At 36.4% G+C, this 17,727-nt stretch overlaps 2 protein-coding genes across 10 annotated transcripts; one reads left to right on the plus strand and one right to left on the minus strand.

Moving 5' to 3' along the window:
• Positions 1–6,230: 6,230 nt before the first annotated feature.
• Pex3 (peroxin 3) lies at positions 6,231–15,564 on the minus strand. Of its 2 annotated transcripts, XM_071587631.1 has the most exons (6): positions 15,349–15,564; positions 14,792–14,987; positions 12,271–12,599; positions 11,764–11,958; positions 7,980–9,031; positions 6,231–7,880 (listed from the first exon to the last, which is right to left on the minus strand). In XM_071587631.1, exons 3-6 carry the CDS (start codon positions 12,582–12,584, stop codon positions 7,501–7,503), a joined length of 1,941 nt encoding a protein of 646 aa, XP_071443732.1. In that variant the 5' UTR covers positions 12,585–12,599; positions 14,792–14,987; positions 15,349–15,564; the 3' UTR covers positions 6,231–7,500. The 2 variants fall into 2 exon arrangements, with proteins under 2 accessions (XP_071443732.1, XP_071443733.1); XM_071587632.1 differs by lacking the exons at positions 14,792–14,987; positions 15,349–15,564 and adding an exon at positions 14,138–14,156.
• A 222-nt stretch (positions 15,565–15,786) lies between these two features.
• Positions 15,787–16,912, plus strand: LOC139690300 (protein PET100 homolog, mitochondrial). Of its 8 annotated transcripts, none has more exons than XM_071587671.1 (3): positions 15,837–15,941; positions 16,040–16,159; positions 16,253–16,912. In XM_071587671.1, exon 3 carries the CDS (start codon positions 16,279–16,281, stop codon positions 16,582–16,584), a length of 306 nt encoding a protein of 101 aa, XP_071443772.1. In that variant the 5' UTR covers positions 15,837–15,941; positions 16,040–16,159; positions 16,253–16,278; the 3' UTR covers positions 16,585–16,912. The 8 variants fall into 8 exon arrangements, with proteins under 8 accessions (XP_071443777.1, XP_071443774.1, XP_071443772.1 ...); XM_071587675.1 differs by having other exon boundaries at positions 16,040–16,079; XM_071587672.1 differs by having other exon boundaries at positions 15,860–15,941; positions 16,084–16,159.
• Positions 16,913–17,727: the final 815 nt, after the last annotated feature.

Raw genomic sequence — 17,727 nt, forward strand, 5'->3', positions numbered from 1 at the left:
GAACACAATAAAATTGATAGAAATAGGGGAATGATTTAGAGGGCGCGCCTTATGTTTATGCAACCCGCAAAATGATTTTCGAATTTCGACCAAACGTGAAATTTCTTTTAGAACAGAATTGTAGAAGCTTAAATATTAAGGGAGCAACATACCTGATGTACAAAGCAAAAGCAAATACAAAGGGCCTCTCTAACCCCTATTATAAGAAGCTACTCCACCGTAAGAACAGATGCACCGTGCATAATTATAGGATTACCTTGGCTTCAGTACATCATAGGAGAAAGAGTTGCCATCATTAATTATAGTGAAGTACTTCAGGCTAAACACTACGATAAGGTAATTGGGGAACACACTAACCTAAGCAAAACGGATGTACAAAAAGAACTGAGAGAAGAGACCATTAAAAATTGGCAAATGGATAGTAAACTTATGAGATTATCCCATACATATTAGACAGGCATGAAATCAGGGTAAACTACAATCAAAAACTAACTCGGATATTAACTGGACATTGGAATTTTCAGTCCTACCGTAAGAAAATTGATGAACCGCTCTCAGAAAAATGTGAAACTTGTGACTTGGAAGGGACAATTACTTACAGAATGCAGACCTGCTTGAAATTCAAGGTACAAAGACATAATATCTGGCATAATATGGAATCCAAAACTAGAAGCATCAAAGTGGTCATATGGGAATTGTTCAGGAACTCCACTATCTGGAAGGAATTGGAGAAGTTCACATTGTAAAACAGAAATAAATTGTAGTATGTTCAACCAAAAGATGACAGTATTTAAAAGATATTCCAAAGTGAGACACAAGGACCTTTGCTTTAAAGATTACACTGATAAGGTTAATCAAGTGTTATTAAATGAATAAAATAACAGGAATAACCAAAAGGAACATGAAGACTGCAAAAAGAAGAGCACTGGCCATTTGTTCGCAGGAAGATGGCATGCATGTAATCTCTCTGTGCATAATTGTACTATGTACTTATTGTAATATTTTAAATATCCTTATTCATTGTGTAAAATAATGTAAATCCAGCTGATGGCACGTATATAATCTCTGTGAATTATTGTATCATGTATTTATAGTAATATTTAAAATGTTCTGATATACTGTGTAAATTAATGTAAATCTGGCAAATTTGATAAACATAACAGTTTAAGATTTAACTTTGTGGAATTCCTTCATTATGAGGGTAAAAAGAAACTTAACACTTCCACAATAAAGATTTAATATTTCACGACCATAGTTTCAATGCTGTGCATCATCATCAGGCAACATACATCAACATTTTTTCAACTTATATAGTCTGGGTATAGAGGGGAGTAAAGGAGAGGAGAGGGGGTAAGGTAGGGGGAGTAAGGGAGAGGGGGTAAGTTGAGTTTAGGTGCAGCAGCCTATTAGTGGTCTAGGGGAAAGGGGAGGGTATGTATTGGAAGGTTACTGGCTCAATTTTGTGAAAGTTTATATTAATTAAATGATCATTAAATCTGTTATCTTTATCAAGTGCCCCAACAACGCAATGAAGGTTAGAATCTACCAGAAGTTGACCATCAAACATTGGATTGCTTCTTTGAAGATATTTTTCAACAGCCAGTGCCTCGCTTGTGGAATCACCCTGAAGTATGTCAATGTTACCTGCAGCTCCAATTCTTCGGCAGCAAAGTTCGCCGGCACAACCACAAGACAAGCTTGGATCAAAAGAGAACTGCACGAATGGTATGTCAAGAGATACTCCATCTCCCACCACTTGTATCTACTATTCACAGAGTTGACCAGCTCCCTGCATTGGGCAGAATGGTCGATCTTGGATGATAGTGTTCACCAGAGAGCAAGTGAAGTTGCGTTTAAAAAAAGGACTACCTTGTGTAAAAAAATTGAGACGTTAACCAAAGACAAACAAGCCGAGTTTGAACTGCCCCCTCAAGCCATAAAATTCAACGAGAGGGTTATGAATCTCTCTAACCGCACTTTCCAGCCCGATGAATGGAGTCTTCTCCAGAAAGGCCACATATACAGTCCCAGTGTCCGAGTAACCATTAAGGACTTAAAGAATCTCACAGTAGATTGTGATTTGGCTCTCGGCAATGGGATCACAGGACCAAACGAGTTCAAGGGAAATAGCTAAATATAGGAATTTCTAAAATTCCACAAGTGAGATAGGCTCACAAGAAGTAATTAAGGCTGCCTCATCCCTAAAAAAGTCCATTTAAAAAAATAAGCTCATTGCCACGAAAGCAGATAAGGGGAATATGGCTGTGGTATTAGAGAAGGAGTCCTATGTAAAAAAATTTGATGACTTCATTATGTCAAACAAAATAGTCAGTCTTCCTCGTGATCCCACTACAAAACACCAGAGAGATGTCAAGACAGCTTTGGCCAGATGTGAAGTGTTGTTATAGTTGAGTGATATTATCAAACTTACAAATGAATCTCAAATCGCCCAGATTCTTTGGTCTCCCAAAAATTCACAAAAGTGATATCCCTATCCGACCAGTGGTATCTAGTATCTCTTCGCCAGCCCACCTACTTGCTCATAAGTTAAACAACCTACTCAGAGAACTTGTTCATTTTTCCCCAAAATACAGCATCATGAACTCATACGAAAAGTGATTCCCTATTCACAAAAGTGATATCCCTATCCGACCAGTGGTATCTAGTATCTCTTCGCCAGCCCACCTACTTGCTCATAAGTTAAACAACCTACTCAGAGAACTTGTTCATTTTTCCCCAAAATACAGCATCATGAACTCATACGAGCTCATGAGTAGGTTGTCAGATATAATATTACCACCAAAATGTATTATGGTGTCCTTCGACGTTACCAACGTGTTCACAATTATCCCTAGGATGGAAGCCCGGCAACTAGCTATGATAGCCCTCGTAAAGGCAAAAACACCACTTCCTGTGACGAGTGAATTGTGTGATTTATTAGCATTATGTGTGAATCAAAGTAGTTCTGCGTTCAACGGTCAACATTATAGACAATTAGAAGGCCTGGCCATGGGCTCCCCTCTCTCTCCCATCCTTGCGGACATGTATATGGACAATTGGGAAAGACAATTTTTTGCTTAAAACCATTCCCTACAAAAAAATGTGTTATCTTGGTTCTGAAATGTTGACGATATCTTGTGTTTGGACTGGATCTGAAAGACAATTAGACAATTTTTTTGACTCTGTTGAAGTCTTTAGATGTATGTATACAATTCACAAGTGAGTTGGAAACAAACGGTGCCTTAAATTTCCTGGATTTGACTGTGAAAATAATTAATCAAAGGTTTGACCTTTCCATGTACAGAAAAAATTGTTACTCCAACCAAATTATCCACTCCACATCCAAGCATCACTATTCATAAAAATATGCTGCTTTTTATTCCATGTTACACAGGGTATGCAATATTCCAATGTCACCACACAACAAACAAGAGGAACTCCGTATTATTAAATAAATCACAGTCAACAACGGTTACAGGGAAATAATGATTGACAACATGTACAATGGAAAACAAACACAGGAAGCCCAGAAATCCATATACCACACTTCTAAACTTGACAAGCACCAATGGTGAAGAATTCCATTTCTTGGCGACATTTCACTCAGGATACAACAAATACTCTCCAAAAACAAAATCAACACAGCTTTTTACAACGCACAGAATTTAAATAACATAATACGTTCACCCAAAGACAAAATTGACATGATGTAACAAAGCAGGGTTTATAAACTCAATTGTGCAGACTGCAACACCATCTATATTGGATAGACAGGGAGGACATTCTGTATTAGGATCAGAGAACACCCTTCATGCTTCACAAAGGAAGACAACAGATTCCAATTTGCCAAACACCCCTTAGATAAAAATCACAACAGTAACTTCACAGCAGACATTCTTCTCAATGAAATGAAAGGAGGCAGGTTGAATGTTTTGGAGGAGTTTGAAATTTGGCAATCCCTTCAGTCTGACAGGTTTGAGGTGGTCAATGAAACATTATACCTCTCCCGTTCCCCCCGCCTCAAATTCTTAAAAGACTCCATTATCTTTCTGCCCCAATCCCACCCCCACCAAGGCAGTGATGATTATCGGCCATCCCTTAATAAAGGTCAAACCTTCATAGACAAATATCCCCCTAATTAAATGTAGAACACAATGTTTTTTTTTCTGCCGCTATTTCGAAGAACGGTGGTGTTACATTGTGTTCTTCATTTAATGACCATTTAATTAATATAAACATTCACAAATTTGAGCCAGTAACCTTACAATACATACCCTCCCCCTCCCCTAGACCACTAATAGGCTGCTGCACCTAAACTCAACTTACCCCCTCTCCTCTCCTTTACTCCCCTCTATACCCAGACTATATAAGTTGAAAAAATGTTTATGTATGTTACCTGCTGATGATGCGCAGCATCGAAACCATGGTTTGTGAAATATTAAATCTTTATTGTGGAAGTGTTAAGTTTCTTTTTACCCTCATAATGCAAGTCTAGCTAATTTAAGAACTAAAAGAGGAATTGAGCATTTTGCAGGTATCCCCTAAGCAATCTGTAGCATAAAATACCTTATGCCAATAAAGAAATTACTGTTCAAGCGGAAAGCAAGAACAGGCTGTAAGGGGATTCTCTCCCCTGCAACAGAAAGAGTATACCATTCCAACACTTTTTTTTATCTCTCAGTACTCCTTTATCACTTCTTCAGCCTTCCCACAGCTACTTTCTTTCTTCCACAGCTGTAACACTTCAGTGCTTTCATTCCTCTACAGTATATTGTGTATTCTTCTCAATGCTCAAATCTCAAAAGCCACCAATATTCACACATCTTTCCTCAGAGACAAAGTTTTTGAAATTAGCAAACCTAAAAATCCATATTTACCAATGATTTTCTTTACTCCATTCCTGAGCATGTTCACCCCTCCAGGTAAATGCTTCTTTTCTAGTACAATTTTTATCCTTACCATTGCCCATTTGCATCTAAAATATCACCCAAAAAGTGCATTGCTCAAGCCTGCACTAATTCATTGCCCTTCTACTTCAATGTTCAGTGAACAGTGTAGAAAATTATACACAGGAAAAAGTTAACTATAGCATTTAACATAGATCACATTCTGAAAAATGAGACGGAAGTTTAAAATATGAGGGTAATCCAGAGAGTAACCTCAGTTTTCGTGTAGCGTGGGAACTAATGAAGGGGGCCAAATGGTTGCTGTATGGACACACACACTAGGTCAGTACGCCTCGAGCTGCAGTGGTTGGAAGGTTGCGCAGCTTGTTGTTTGTTTACAATAGCGAGTCAAAATGAACAACACAATTGAAATTCCCACCAAATAGTCTGTCCAGAAAGTGACCTCCGTTATACCAGATACGTGATGGCCTAACTTTTCAGTTGTGTTTCCATGCAACAGTCCTCATAATCTGAGGAAAACTTTTCAAAGATTTCAGTTATCGCAAAACAATTTTCAGGAACTTTTTCATCAATTTTCAGGTGCAGTTCATTGTTCACCACAGGCCATCATGGAGATTTGGATTCACTCTTAAGCAAACGACAACACTGACGCAGGACTCTTGTCACTCATCACATATGGCCCGTGCAGAGCAATAATTTTCCGATGAATTTCAGTAGTTTTGAAGTTTTTTTATCAGTAAAAACCTTATCAAGGAATGAACTTCGAATTTGGCGGGAATTTCAATTTTAATCTTCATTTTGACTTGCTATTGCAAACAAACTACAAGCGGCGTGACCTTCCAGCTACTGCAGTTTGAGGCGTACTTACCTACTGTGTGTGTCAATACAGCGACCATTCGGCTCTCTCCACTAGTTCTCACGCTACACGAAAACTGAGGTTACTCTTTGGATTACCCTAGTAATTTCATGGGAATAAATCTCACATTCCTCAAATGTAGTGGCCTCCACAGTAATACTTCCAGAAAATGGCAATTGATATTCACCATCGTCAAAGCACACCATTATCCTCAGAACATATTCAGCATAAAGTGATCATTACCTGTATGATTAACTTTATAAATTTCCTTAGGGATGCACTAAAAGAATCCAAGGCATCTAACTGTAAAATACCAAAGCCTTTTAGTGGAACTATGGTAATCTCAAATACATTTAATAATATGCTGCTTAAGTTGATTAACAGCTAATTTTAATCCCCCAATGGAGTTCTTTCAATTTACATGATTTCCCAAAGATGCAGAAGGATAGAAAATGAAAATTGTTCCATATCTCCCATCCAATTTATTAGCCAAATACACTAGCAGTACATTTTCTGTATATAAATATGGCAGGAAGGATACTTTCCTTCAAAACATAAAATGAGGCTCATAATTGAATATTAACCAAATTTTTAATTATGATACCCGAGATAAGAATAGACAACTTTAGATAACCCCAGCTGTTTCATCTGATGAGAAACAACGTGATAGAGGAAGCCATTGTAGAAGAATGAATAATACTTAGATGAAAATATCAATCCCCCTTAAAATGGAAACTTTTACTCAAGAAATTGGGGCTTTTGCATACCTGGGTCCCATATTACAAAGCTAAATATCAAATTAAAACTCAATAAAGCAATCTACAAGGTAAGAAAGAATATTGAATAGGATATTCCATCAAATTTAGGTAAGCTTTGGCGGAGAGTTTACGTTACTGAATGAAGAAACTACAAACACTTCTTTTAACTCATTTTATGAAACTGACCACAGATATTAATGCATTTAACCCCAACATAAAAGATTGCCCATTTTTAGTTGTTACAGATTGCCGAGGACTTGGAATGAGGTGTCTAGCACTGGAACTTTACATTAGCCTCGCCAGTTTTACTTTATAATGTAAGTCAAATAAATTTTCAATAAATAAAAAATTAATAACATATTAATGTCTTTTCCCAGTTATAGATACATTGTATAAGAATTTATTCATGTGAATGTTGCAAAAGAAAAATTGAATTATCCCTTTCATATTTATAATCATAAAAAACATTAACCAAAACAAGTAGCTGTTACAGTTTCTTTATGATCAAACCATGAAAATGATAATCTAATTACTAATAGAATTGTATTTTTGACAATTACAGAGTTTTTCTTTAAAGTCCATGCACAGTGAAAGCTCATAGCCACAAATCTTCATGAAATAGTAATGAACTACATATATGAATGAAAAGTCAACTTAATTTTTAAAATTCATAACACATTTTAGGCAGCTTTTCAGTTTTGTTGTAGACATTCCTTAAAACCAACAAAAGACTACAAATTCATCAAAAGTAATTATCAAGTTTCCCATAGAATGAGATAAAAATTCCTTGGATACAGGCAACTTCAAGGCCTGTACACATTAGGCAATTGGCTAGTCTCATTTGTTACATTATGCCAATAAAATGTCCCTTTACCCCTTCTTTAACAGGAAACTCAGGTACGTTGTGAGGGACTCATCATGTCACCAACATGATAAATTGCTTTTATTCATTAGTCTAATGAAAGTCTACACTTAATATTCAGCGAGTAAAAGCTTCATATACATTTGCACCAAAATCTTTCAAGTTGCCCATTTCCAATAATTGTCGAACCCATGGAGTGCCCTCTTCAAAGGCTACCTTGCTGACAATGGGTATTAGTTTGGCCAGTGGAATGGTTGGTTCCTCTTGGAATTCCCTTTTCACATTAGTGGATGCATTCAGTGGTATGTCAAAGTGTAAATCTGCAGGAAAATGATTTGCTAGTCTGTCCATTATATGTCCTAAGCCAGCACTAACACAAGATTGGACCAATTCGACAACTTCTTTTGTTTCCAAAAGGTCAGATGTCTCAGAGACCATTTCATTGAAAATGGTGGCAGCTTTTTTGCTGAGATGAGATTCAATATCTTGCACAGTTTCTGAAAAATTACATAGAACAAGGAATGATTAATGCTTAACTATTCATCTGCGTATCATGTGATTACATTAAAATAATTCTGATTATTCATGATATTTACCCTTTATTTTTTCAGGAGATGGTAGGAGATATTTTGGAAGATTGAAAGCAGGATCTTCAGCAGGATTTGATCGAATGGAGGTCAAAATTCCCCAAAAGAGCGTCTCAGTTTCAGCTAATGTTAAGGGTGTTTTTAGGGATATATTATCTACCACTGCCCCAACTTTCTTTTCCAAAAGTGAGCACAGAACTTCTATACCACTTTTAGTTCTTGTTGCTTCTACAACTTCATCTTCAGATATATCATCAGTTCCCGAGCACCTTCCTGAATCTTCTTCAGCAGTCTCTCTACTACTGGTATCCTTTAGGCCATCAGATTCTTCAGCAGAAATGCTATGAGGTGGGATATCACGGGTTTGGGCACTACTATCTATGGAATCAAAACTATTAGATACACCATTGACCATATTTATACCCTTCATATTAGAATTTGTAACGGGACTTGAATTGACCATTTTCCTTAGAGAACACTCAACAGCTTCTTCCTCATCCACATTTCTCACTTTAAATTTACTTGTATAATTTACCAATAATTTCTTGTCTGAACTAGATTCCACATAACCTTCACTTGATTCACTCTTATTACTCATGGAACCTTCTGGTAGTTGAGGTTTTTCAAGATCAGAGGATGATTCTTCACTCAAACTATCACTTTCCTTTACATTGCCATTTAGCTTTTGATGCTGCACTGCCATTGGCAATTTTGAAGGAGTCACTAAACCATTGTGTTTTTGTCCATTATCATTGAATGATTGGCTTCTATAATCCATTGAATTTTCACCAGCCAATGGCTGACCAAGATTCAACTTGCTCTTTCCCTCTGCTCTGTTATTCATGTGATTACCCCAATAGGGATCACCAAGAACAAAAAACTTGTCTTTAGATTTATGGAAGGGGTTAACTTGCTTCTCCTCAATGGAATTTGATTGTCCTTCTAGAAAGAATTGAGTAAGTGATAAGTAAGCTTCTTGTATCTCAAATGGCATATTCTCTTGATTTTCTTCCTTTGACTGCTTTTCATCACTTCCTTCCAGGAATGCGGCTATGTTGTCTCTGCATTGAAAATTGTTAGAAAGCATTAAGAATCTCATCCTTTAGGTAAATAAAATAACAATGTATTAATTTGATTCATGTAATTAATAAATATGTCCAAATACCCAATACAATGAACCCATCAAAACCTAGGACCTCAAAAACTCATAAGATCACAGCGAACATCTAAATATATAATTGGCAATAAATAGATAAAGAACGTACTACGGCCGAGTGAATGGAAAGAATATAAAACCCAAAGCCGTACACTTAAGGGCACTCATAGGGGGAATAAAGAAGGGGGTTTACAGGGAGTGAGAAAGTTATAGCAATCACTCAATCACTCCGGTATATGTAGACACATTGACCGTCGTGAATCGCAAACACACAACACTCAGGGTTTACGGGGTGGGAAGCCCGACGCCAGTGACCCGTCACTCAAACAAATGAAATATAAAATAAATAGTTCTAACAATTACTCCCTTGATCAGGTATTTGCACAACAAATTGACCTTCATAAGTCGCAACCACACACACACTCAGGGTTTACGGGGCGGGAAGCCCGACGCCAGTGACCCGTCATTCAAACTAGGAAGACACTGTAAGCACAGTGCTGGTGGGGAAATAGTGCCGAAAAACCTGACACCAGGTGTTTCGCCTGCTAAGCAGGCCTCTTCAGAGAAGAATGATGAAATTAGTCGGAGCCAAAATATATAAGTAACAGTTAAGTAGGGGAGGGGGGGGGGATGGTAATGGACAGGGGAAGGTTATGGGGGGGGGGGAAGCACGGGTGGGTGGGCGAGGGGCCAACAGGAGAAGGTTCAATTCTTGGGAAATTTGAAGGCCGAAGGGGGGGGGGAATGGTCGTTTGACCGTTGGGGAAGGGACGGTCATGATTCAGGAAGGGAGATTGAAAACAAGGATGACGATATTGGGCCTTTGTCACTGTTCATGAGTTTTTCTTTTGTTTTGTTAATGTACAGACTTTCGTAATGGTCGAGTAGGTGATTAGGCACATGTTTCAATAGCTGTAGGTCTTCAATTGTGATGTTGTGTGAGTTTTCGTGTATGTGTTGGGCGACAGATGATTTGTTGAAATTTCCCAGTCTGTAACATGCAGCGTGTTCTTTAAAGCGTGTGCGAATATTTCTGCGAGTTTGCCCGATGTAAGAAAGGTCACAATGTTGTGTGTTTGCGATTCACGACGGTCAATGTGTCTACATATACCGGAGTGATTGAGTGATTGCTATAACTTTCTCACTCCCTGTAAACCCCCTTCTTTATTCCCCCTATAAGTGCCCTTAAGTGTACGGCTTTGGGTTTTATATTCTTTCCATATAATTGGCATTTTTGCGTAGTTTCTTCATTGTACTTATATAATATAAGGAATGACAATTCAGTATGTTTCCTCTGAGGTCAAATTTTTCATTTGACATATTTGATAGTTTTTATCATATGACACTTTAAACAAGCTATACAAAACTAAATTGATTACCAAGAAAGTCAGATTTTACTTAGTCCTATTTTGCCTATTTCTGTTCAGTCATTACCTTAAGTTTTTACATTTTTGTCCTAAATATTCCTAATGCTAGATGACAGTGAAATTATTATTTAAAAATTTGAGTAATATTGTTCATTATAAGAAGAAACATCTTTGTGATTGTAGGTCATGCTAGGCGGATATGTTAGCAATGGGATGCCGGAAGTATTGTACATTCTAATCATATTTACAATTAATGTCACCTTAATGTGCCATTTTTCAGGGATTATTATGTTGATACAAAAGTTTATAACTATTTATTGCCTGTAATATCTTTTAATTTTAGTTTATTATATTTATATCAAAGGTCGGTTTAGTAGGTGATGGTAGAGATCACCCAGTACTAAGCCCTATAGGGTGTGTAAAAATTCACACATCAGGGTATGGGGGCCGACCTTCGGGTTGATTACTGTGTTTATGGTTTTTTTATATTTATATCATCTATCTCTCTCTCCCTAATTAATATTTTTCTAAAGACTGATTACTATCAGGATTCTCATTCAATGTGTTTACACAAAAGCCACGTTGTGACTCTGATCTATTGTAATTCAATCACAGTTACAAATCTTCTTCTACCTTTGAAGAGAATATGAATGTGACATTTGAACAACCATCATTTTCTGAGACAGCCTTTTGCGATACAAAAATTGGACGTTATTGACTGTGAATCTGGTTTTGTTCAGCTATGATGCTTCAGCATATGAAATATCATTATGAAACATGCTTTTAGAAGCTCCATAATTGTTATGTTCATGAATTCCACCACAAAGCTGTAATTCTCCTCTCTACATTTTATTATGACAATGATTCTACATGCCAAAAACAGATACAATTATCTTAATCTGATACATAGTATCAACATGTATCTTCATCTGATAATCAAAACTGAAATGGATATTATGGCTTGATTCAAATAGCAAACCTAATGCAAAGAAATGAGCTAATATTCAGCTTTTCCACAAAATTAATGCTACCTTGGCATGGACTTGCCTTTTCTAGGAAAACCTTGCACTTATTTAAGTGAAATTTAAAATAAATGCTCATAGATCACAAGGATAACTTTGCAAAAATAGAAGGAAACTTGGGAACAAAAAATGGCATTAGTGTTTAAATCATGCTTCATGTAATTGAATTATGAAGTCATTCTTTACCATTCTGTAAACAGTGAAAAGTTATTTTACATCATAACTAACAATAACCTTAAGCGACTTACCCTCCACAACATTTAAATACATAACCACCCAAGACACCTAATTGCAGCCTGATGAAAACAATAAGGATCGAAGGAATATAAGCATATGCAACAGCTCTAGCAATAGATACTCGTTTCAATTCATCCCATTTTGCTATTCTTTCTTCAGCAGTTAATGGCAATTGTGTCTCTTTATCACCCTTAGAATACTGCACACTACAATAAAAGGAACAAATAATCAAAGCATAGAGCTCATTAACAAATAAAATAATGTATTAATTTGAATATAATTATAACTTCTTTTCAAGTTCATAGATTTACAACATATTGGGGGGCTGTCTTATATTGAAATAAATAAAGATGGAAGAAGGTCACATTTGGGATAATACAGACAGAACAATGGCATAACTAATAAAAGCACTCATTTCAAAATTCATTATATCGGTAAAATTTCCTTAAAAATGCTCTGAAATCACACTGATACATGTCAGTATAAAGAAAAAAATCTCACAAAATGAGACTACAAACCTGCCATCTTTTGGAGATACTTTAGAGCCAGTTTTCAATTGGCTTACAATGCCATTAGTATCCAATGCATCATTTGTTGCTTTGGCTGCTACAGGAACTAATGCTGTCACCTGTTTCTCAGCAGCTTGTGCCGATGACTTGTGATGCATATGCCGCTTTGCTTTCTTTAAAACTTCACGCACATATTCCTCTTCTGAGCGCTGCATTCTCCAATTCACATAACTCCAACCACCCCATATTATTGCTCCAGTCACAGCTACTCCAAAGAATTTCCGGCGGTGACGGGATATAAAGTTTTGAATTCTTGAAAACATGGTGGCTAAAACATACTGAAAACATAAAAAAAATTAGGTAATATAGAAATATTTTTTCCAGACACAGAAAGAAATGATTGTTTATTTAATCAGCTATGCTACAAGGGCTGTTCAAGAAAGAGTAATCGCAAATATTTTATTCAGATGATTTAGTTTGCAAAACTTTAATTTTGTCGTTAGCTTAAAGTTCAATTTAATGTAGTATAAATTTCATTCATTGAACTCCAGTATTGCTTCAATGTGTAAGGTGGAAGTTTAGTCTGTGGAATGCTATGCTACCGACTGGAGGGCCTGGTTCAATTTCTGAGGATGCCTCTGGGCAAGAAGTGGAAGCAGTGCTGACTCATATTTCCATCCAAGCCTCAGGAGGGATCTTGTCCCCTCATGACCGTTGAAGATAAACAAACAAATGAAACATAGAGCCAATGAAATAACTGAGGCATACCAAGTTCATCACTAAAAATAAGGATCTCCTTTTTTGTGTGGTTTACTAGTAAACTCTATTTTATTTAATCAGTTTATCTGCAAGTGCCCTCCTCTTCCTGGCCAACTGATGTCAACTCAGCTGATCAGCATTTTTTTCAGCATTGTCAACTAAGTTCTGTTCAAAGCCTTCACAGCACAGACTTCTCAATTTATTACCTGTATTTTTCATCTTTTGAAGAATTTAAAAATAAATCTTTACAAGCACAAATATGTATTAAAATAAAGGGATGTGCTAGTCCAGTGGGTAGAACATTGGATTACTGACTTGAGGGCCTCCAGTTTGATTCCAAAAGATGCCTCTGGACACCCACCCACAACTTCACCCAAGCTATGTGATTTTTTAGGTACCAGAACTTCCGAGGAAAACAAAGGTGGTACCAGGAAAGGAAGTGGCCCTCTACCTTTCCAATCTTTGAACTTCACACACCATTGGGCCATCTGACAGGGTGAGCTCCACCCTCACCCATCAATCCAACCTTAAGGTTGATAACTGTAGTTATTATTTCATCAGTGGCAGCACTTGCATAATGAAACATGCTCATTTCACTTACAGCAACAGTAGAGTTAACAATAATGCTAGCTGTATTCAACTTAACTTAGTGGAAATATTAGGATTCACGGGGAGATGTGTAGTTAATGTCACAATGATGCTAAAATCTTTAGAAAGCTGGCATGCTCCTCTACTAAAGGCTCTTGGTCAGTAGTTTGGATTTCCTTTAAGCATGGTGATGATTATAGGCAACAATACAAGCTCACTTCAAATTTGAGAGTAAAGGGGGCAGGTGCGCCAAACTCAGCCCACTTTCACCCTGAAGACTCTTTTATACATAAAAGGGGAATGAGTCTATCCATAATATTCTTTTACACGTTCATGCGGAACTTATATAATGCAATCTTATGGAACAATGAAGCTTTAATAACAGTATTGGCAAACGGTGTCTAGTTATGAAAATGTATTGTACTGCTTAAACATTGTTATGTTAAGCTCACTCCCTAATTGTGGGAAGAAAAAGTATTCAAATGCATACTTGAAAACATCAATTTCGTCTATGTATCTTAACAATTACCTCAGCCAGAATTAAATTCGATTGCACTCTACTTTTCCAGGAGTATGAATTCACACATTTATGTATACGCAAAAAATATATCGTGAGAAAGTGAGACTAAATTTAAATGGGCATTAATGGCGCAGTTGTGTTCCATGGATATGACGAGATGTTAGATCCCCCCCTCCATACACCATAGTAACCCTTGCTTTTCCCCTCTCCGCTGTCCCCAAAAACTTTTAGAAATAACTAAGGAGAGGAGGCTCTAACCATTTTGTTAAGTTTTGACAGAAAGCGCCGTTGGAAATCGGGACCTTAAAATTACTATCGAGTCAATATCAAATCGGTGAATGAAATTCAGGTTATAATTGAACTTTTCATCGCTAAAAACCGTACCCTGCCAAATATTTTACTTACTTCTTCAAATTAAGGCGAATAGATATAACAATTTCAACGTCTGTATAATAGCCACATTTTTTATGCAGGAGCCTATATGGTCAATTACGGTGCACTACCTAAATAAATGCCATTACTTTAAATTAACTTTTTTGGTCACCACCAATAGATGAATAGAGACTTTAGGGACAAATTTAACTTAAATGGAAATTAAAATGCTAATTTAACATGTTCGAACTTATTTTCTCAACTTTTTATTGGAATAGAAAATTTGCTTACCAATTCAATTGTCTTCAAAAGTCTCTGATGACGAAAATCGCCCTTTAAGTGGGCGATTCTCTATAAAATTAGCAGTGTCAATAAAGCGCTCGACACAATTACCCAAACAGTTTTCTTCTCGGGAATCAAGACGAGTAGAAGGCTTTCCAGTAAGGCAAATATCCCAGCATCTGTCAGTCAGCACATGTACTAAATTCTAGAAAAGTATTTTAGATAATTCACAAAGAAAACATTAATTACTGCCAACGCAAAGGAATCACGTATGTGCGTTCACTTCATAGAAATAATGCTCAAGTTATTCTTTCTATGGAATCAACCATTTACCCTACATATAAGGTAAATAATATTTGTGGTATCGCCCAGAAATAACAGTCAAGCTTTGAAATGATAAAAATAATTGTTTTTGAAAGTTTTGAATTGTAATCTAGGAATTTTAGTACATCTCATGAAACTCAATTACATGCTTAATCATAATAGGCAAGTTTTCTCCTTAAAAAATCCTACTGCCACTCTGAAATCCATACGCAAATAATAAAATTCAAATATCTACGTTTCACCTGAAATCGAAAGTTTTGTGTTGCAGCTTCAACAGCTTGCTGTAACTCCAAATCGAGTTTGGCTTGATTATTTCGGGAAAAACTCATACTATAAGTAATCGTACTCGAATTCCCTCTTCGCTTATCAACTCCTAACTACATGGGAACAAAGATAAACGATAGTCTATCGTCGTGTGCAATGGTTTCATGCAAGTCAGGGTCCATGGCAAAAAAATTCTTGTACCAACATTTCCAATTACAATTTTACGCTGAAGTTTTTCAGATTTAATAATAGATTTAGGCTTGGTATACTTATATCTATCAAGACGGGTAATATATCTTTGGATTATTTTTTCTTTGGTTTATTTCCTGTGATTATGAATTGGATAGGTTTTTAATACTTTAGTAGTTTAACACTACTGTCATATCAACGATGACAAGTGCTTTCGAATGTCATTTGTCAGCGTGGCTTGATCGCGAGAATGTTATAAGGTTGTACTGAAGTGCACTCCCAAAATTATTCGTAATTCAGTTGTTCGTTATTTTGTGGGAAGGAAAAAGTTGTTGTGTTATGGTTAATACACGGCAGTTAGAATCTTAAAATCCTTTAGGCGGTAAAAACGATGAAATTTTGCTATTTACTTGTAATGTGTGCGGTGTTGTCATAAAGTAATTGTTATTTTTCTCCCCTTTTGCAATTGTCTTTGGAAAGGAACCAATACTGTGAATAAATTCATTCTCACTCTCATAAGGTAGCTTGCATCTTAACTGACAAAATTCCACTCCCTTTTTTTCTTATTACTCCCACCTCAGTAAAACAAGCGATTAATAAGTTATGTATTCAAACGTGAATCAAAGGATATGTAATCAAACGTGAATTTAGTAGTAAAGATAAAGGTCTAATGTTTTTGATCTCTTACAATAGGTGTCTTTCCTCAACGTAGCCGGTTGATGCCGTGGTTCCTACGAAGTTACTTAAAGTATCCAACAAGTTTTTCGAACAAAGCAATGGGAGGATGGAAAATGGAAATAACAAAAATGGCCATTTACATGGCCTTCCCAGTAACCTTATTCCACTTGTTTAACCAAGCTGAACTTTTTGAAGACTGGGTGACTAGCGTGAGAAGGGAATTATATCCTCCAGAAAGTAAAATGCATCGTGAAGAGATACAAGAATGTATTAGACAAATGAAAGAGAAAGACGATAAAAGGCTCTTGCAACTCTTAGAAGAAGAGAAAAAGAAGCAACTTCTTTGAAATTGATTTAATGTTTTAGAATGGCTTTTTTTGCCACAGGTGTATAAGTGTACCACCAAATATGTTAATAGTTCATTAAATTTTTATTTTTAAGGATTAAAAGTATTTCCATAGTAGTGTTAGCAATTGAAACATTTGAATTAGGGGTGTTGAAGGACTATCCGTATGTATTTGCTATCAGCCGTGACAATTTTTTCTGTTTTTAAGGAATCTTGCGTCAAAAGATTCGAAGTATATTTCAATTGAAGAACTATCATAGTGCGAGAAGCAGGGAAACTGTTGAACTACTGTAATAAACTGCAACTATGTGAATAAACTGTTGAATTACTTTCTTGGCACCTGTCAGTACCTGGACCTTTGGTGCCCCCAGATAGTTCCGGGTGTAATAAAGAAAAGCCTTTGTGGTCAACGCCAAATGGCCAATGTATCTGCGCTAACAATGTTTTCAGTATGATCTGCTGGCTGGGGCAAATTTATTCACACTATCCAATATAATGATTATAAGCATGTTGCTCACCTGCTGTGTTCAGTCAATGTGACAATTCATATGGAGTCAGAGAAAATAATTCCTGACAGTACCTACGTAGGCCCAACTTCGCTGTAGTAATAATGACGCTTTGTGCAGCAATGATTTTATGAATACCTAATTGTGTGAATTTTAATTCTGTAAATGTGAATATATCGTGACTATGGAATGTTGTCATCAGATCTAAAATGGTCATTCCTGATTTGTTTTATGCAACTCCCCGATATGCTAATGCCCCCTCTGTCCTTCTTTCACCTTTATTTACTGTATATTCTTCATTGGCATCTCTCTCAGGCCTTCCACGATTGTAAACATCTAGCTTCTGATGACAATCCTTCATTTATGCTAGTTACCTTGTCTCCTCAAATTGTTCAAATGCTGCTGAACTATTCATTGAATAACTTGTTTACCTCTGAATGGGACAATATTTATTAGCATTTGAACTTTTTCAAAGATCATAGTTCCCTCTTACTTTATATCAGTATTTCTTTATTCGAATTGTGTTACTTTTTAAACGTTGGGTTCAGTATAATTTGCTTTTAAAGAGCCCAGATCATAGGATTAACAATTCTCATATCTTAACATTGTGATGTGGGGCACATTGTGGCAAGATGCCA

The sequence above is a fragment of the Hetaerina americana genome, unplaced genomic scaffold (genome assembly GCF_022747635.1).
Source record: "Hetaerina americana unplaced genomic scaffold, ioHetAmer1.1.p SCAF_3, whole genome shotgun sequence".
Taxonomy (NCBI): domain Eukaryota; kingdom Metazoa; phylum Arthropoda; class Insecta; order Odonata; family Calopterygidae; genus Hetaerina; species Hetaerina americana.